The sequence below is a fragment of the Paramormyrops kingsleyae genome, chromosome 5, assembly GCF_048594095.1.
Source record: "Paramormyrops kingsleyae isolate MSU_618 chromosome 5, PKINGS_0.4, whole genome shotgun sequence".
NCBI classification, from domain to species: Eukaryota; Metazoa; Chordata; class Actinopteri; order Osteoglossiformes; family Mormyridae; genus Paramormyrops; species Paramormyrops kingsleyae.
Window position 1 is genome coordinate 15,386,058 of NC_132801.1, and position 4,829 is coordinate 15,390,886.

Genomic DNA, 4,829 nt, shown 5'->3' on the forward strand with positions numbered 1-4,829 from the left:
CAACTTAATTAACCTAAACTACTCTAACAACAAAGGCATTTATATTGCACTTATATTGCACTGTTTTGTCTGTTCCTAACTCTGTGAAGGTACAGTTTCACACACAGCTCAGCAGTGTACGTAGAACGCAGCAGCGTTCATTGAACCTCGTCTTCACCCTGTATAACAGGTGTTCTGAAATTATCTCAGGAGTACAAATAAATCACAGGATAACGCAGAGCTACCAGCCTCGCCATTAACACACCGGTCAAAATAACCGGTCTGAGCGGCCTTCGGAGGGAACAACGCAGATAACGCAATCCATCTGTGCATCCCCTGTGCATTCTGCCTCCGCTCTACTCACTTCCTCCATCGCTGTACAGTGACATCTGCTGGGAACACAGTGTTAAAGTGCCTTAAAATGGAATCACATTCAAGACATTAAAGCACAATTCCCTAATAATAAAAGAGTCATTGAAATGCAAGGCAGTCAGACTTGATTTAATTGAGTCATGGATTTCAAATACCACGCGTTAATAACCTTTCTGCATCGATACTTTGTATGTCACTTAAGTAGAATTAATTTGTCCATCACCAGCAATTGTTGTACTAAATTGCATTAACTGGTTGTTCTAATAATTTTTTACTTATTGTAATTACCAGAGCAAATTAATTCCTGATTTCCAATGACCTTATAATATCCTGCTTAAAATTTTAAACAGATATTTTTATTTTTTATAAGTTACCTATGTAAAAAGGTTCATGAGCACTTCTCTATACAGCAGACTCTAATTAATTGTTGAACATGTAGCTCACTACAAACTGTACTTCCTCAGATGGGTGAAAAAGTACAGAGTTAAACAGAATCACAAAAGTACTTAAACTGAAAGACAAACACACAGATGAAGAGGAAGCTGGAGAGAACATAAGAACACAAGACGCAGCTTGCTGTTGCGCGTCCAGTATCGTATATAAGGCATCGAATATCACAGGATATGACCTCACATCAGTCCGTTAATTCTACACCAGGCAAGTTGCACTCTCAGATCACCCATGCAGTTTATACACCTTTTCCAAGTGCAGTTCATTTTATGATTCATTCCTTTGAAATATAAATTCATAACAGGAAAGGTATCGTTTTCACCTGGTGATAAGCATGTCAAAAATGGTTTTTCTAGTCTGCAAATATATAAATGCTCAGGGGAAAAAACTAAAAAGCTGGTTAAACATAACAGCATTGACATTATTTAATTAAAGGATCATTTTACTGTCCCACGGAGATAATCATAAATTTGTTGAGACCTGTAATGGTTGCCCTCGCCATTATACAAATTATAGTGACTTGAAACAACGGGAGAGGGACAATTCAAAACTGAATAATTAGAGGGGGGGGACAGAGCCTATAATTATACATTCACATACTTTGGTATCTGGTTTCATATTAATTTAATCAGTTCCAAACTCACAATAACTAAAAACATAACATAGGTTGCCATATACTAGATGGTGGAGACTGGTCTCCTGGCCTTTGTTAGTAACCGAAAGAACATAAAGGACACCGTCAGATGTGATTTGGTCTCGCCATCTTAAACAGGATACAATTACATAAATGTGTAAAACCTATACTGCTGAGCTTGGACTGATCAGGTAAGACTGCAGAAAAACACTGGCAATCAGAGAAAGATAATCCAAGTGAATATGAAACGGTGTATACCACTTTTTGTTTTGCTACACAGTATAGCAATGCACCAAATATATCACAACTAATCTGGATGAAGCCCCGGACTACTCCTGCATTCCCGCACATATTTACGAGACCTGGTGTAACCCCTCTTAATAGTCAATTAAATAACTTTAGGAAAGCGTATCACATTACTGGAGTAATTAAAGTGAAAATCTACGAAGCGTGCAGACGCTCCACATTAAAGCCTAGTTAAACTGTTCTTAACAGGGGCGTCGGAGGGGCATGGATATCCTGACAGATTCAGGGGGCCCAGCACTTGACAGGGGCCCTTGAATACGTAAAATCATTTTGCCGGGGGGGACCAAGGTGACATTTTATCAGGGAGTGCAGAATTTCAAGCTATACACTCTTCATTCTCAATATTTGAGCAGAGCAAAATTAACTTGCTGTATTGTACCTATGTCATACAGGAATTACATGGGGTGTGTATGGTCAATGGGCACTCGGTTACGCTGACCGATTTATGTAAGAGTTCTTCAATAAAATCAAATAGTTGCTCATTGTGTAGGTCCTTTATTGAAATAGCGTCTAAGCAACAAGATTTAATTACCTCTCTTATTGTTCTTGCAAAACCAAAACATTAAACTAACATTAAAATAAAAGCTATTTAATTAAATAAATATTCTATATTAACTGGTATAATGACAGTTGTCAACGACGTTCAGAGAGCGATCTACAAATAGATGTGAAACGGGTTGTTACGTTAATTTTTATTATTATAAAAATGATGACATTTTAGCAGACGTTCAGCTGTTTAGTCGTTTTGAAAAAGATCGACGGTAGCTTATGTGGATATATAATGTGTAAATCCCGGCCACGTCGACGTAAACTTGAGCGCAAAAGATTGCGAAGAGCTGTGACGTTTGTTTGTGAAACCTGCATGTATTATTATGGACAAGGCTGTCATTTAATAATGAAAGATGCATTTACCTTTATATGCTATATGATTTCAGGCAAAACTGACGTTCTCAGTGACCAAAGTATCAAACTCGCTAGGGAATACATCGCTCCACACAGGAAGAAATCCACAGTTCGCTGAGAAATAGACATTATCAGTAAATGACATTGAAAGTTAAGTTGTCCTGCATTCTTCGAAGTAGAGATATAGAGCAAGCTACTCAGTAACTCCATTAAAAATGCATGTATTTTAAGGCTATATACCGTTTTAATGGATGCGAACGAATTTATCTTTTGACGAATTTCAGAGAAAATGCACACATTTTCCCGGTCGTCTCCCTTAAATTTCTCTCTCTCTTTTGTTCACTCTGTGTCTTCTCTCCCCGATGCAGTCATATATCAACACACTCGCAAGCCGATCACTTCGTTTGACAGCTATATTTTTTTGTTTGCATGTACACGTGACGGCATAAGGAGCGGAAGCGTCACCAAGATTCAGTAAGTACTTTCTGGGGGACAAAAAATGTGCAAATGTTTATCCTGAAACAGTGATATTTTTGTACGTAGCAAGTGATGAAGAGTTCTGTGGGTGACGTCAGGTGCTGCGGAACGCACGGCGCTATCACTTGTATCCGGCTTTAACGCAGCTTGCTGTTGCGCGTCCAGCACATCGCGACCGTGTAAACAAGCGACGCAAATACAGAGGCGCTAAATAAATACAACAGAACAATGAATTACAGCAAGTCTGGGAACTTTAGCATCAGCCCTCCTCCCAACATCGGCTCCGGTTCCATGGACGAACTGGTCATCACCTCGACTTTCGGGACTTTGCTGTCGCTGGTGTATATTGTTGGAGTGTCGGGGAACGTATACACACTTATGGTGATGTGTCATTCTATCCGCTTCGCGACTCCCATGTATATTTCTATCATTAACCTTGCACTGGCAGACCTGCTTTACCTTTCCACAATCCCCTTTGTGGTATGCACCTACTTCCTCAAGGACTGGTACTTCGGAGATGTGGGCTGCCGCATTCTGCTGAGTCTAGACCTCCTGACCATGCATGCGAGCATCTTCACACTGACGGTCATGTGCACCGAGCGCTACCTGGCCGTGACCAAACCCCTGGATACTGTTAAGCGCTCCAAGAACTACCGGAAAGCTATAGCAAGTGGCGTGTGGATTTTGTCTTTAATTCTTACATTCCCCATGATGATCATGGTCAACCAGACCACAAAACATGCGCCAGGTGGAGTGAAGCGGATGTGTGCGCCCACGTGGGGCCCAGAAGCGTACAAGATTTACCTAACTATCCTTTTCAGCACCAGTATTATGGCACCTGGAATAGTCATCGGGTACCTTTACACCAGATTAGCTCGTACTTACGTAGAGTCTCAGAGAAACTCTGTCAGTAAGGGGAATAAACGTTCTCCAAAACAGAAAGTCCTTATTATGATCTTTACAATAGTGCTGGTTTTCTGGGCATGCTTTTTACCATTTTGGATCTGGCAGCTTTTACCTTTATACCACAAACCCCTAACACTGGCTTCTCACACTCACACCTGCATTAATTACTTGGTGGCCTGTCTTACTTACAGCAACAGCTGCATCAACCCCTTCCTCTATACTCTGCTCACTAAGAACTACCGGGAGTATCTAAAGAATCGTCACCGGACGTTGTACCGATACACGTCTTCATTCAGGAATCGTCCCCCGAGTTTGTACTCGTGGGGAAAATCTGCATCTTCCATCAATCAATCTGAATTTAACTCCGAGACGCTGGTCATGGCACCGCTTAAGGAATACCTGTGATCTGTCCACTGAAAACCCTGTTAGGTAAGTTCTCCGTCTTCATTTTCAGTATGACGTTTTCTTTTTGACGTAAAATACGATTCAGTACTGATTTCCTGAATGCCAGATTTACGAAGAACTAATAGGCTACTGTAAACTAATACTGTGAACTTTTGTCGAATATAAATTTGCTGAAACTTCAACGTAAACTTTAATACACCTAAGATTCACAATAATGCTTATTTTTTGCGGTTTTACACCACGAAATACTTTTAAGTCACGCGAAATTATCTTATAATTGTGATGGTTTTTGAATGTTATACAAGAAGTAGCGTAGAAGCAACGAGTGAGAAAACTAATACTGTATATCCTATATTATCTGAGTCACTGCCTAGCGCAGGAGAAAACAGGAACTGTG

The 4,829-nt window shown here is 40.3% G+C and overlaps 1 protein-coding gene across 1 annotated transcript; it reads left to right on the top strand.

The window, feature by feature from the left end:
- The first annotated feature begins 3,349 nt into the window (after window positions 1-3,349).
- LOC111856694 (urotensin-2 receptor) lies at window positions 3,350-4,570 on the top strand. Its single transcript, XM_023836849.2, has one exon. It carries the CDS (start codon window positions 3,350-3,352, stop codon window positions 4,430-4,432), a length of 1,083 nt encoding a protein of 360 aa, XP_023692617.1. The 3' UTR covers window positions 4,433-4,570.
- The last annotated feature ends 259 nt before the right edge of the window (window positions 4,571-4,829 follow it).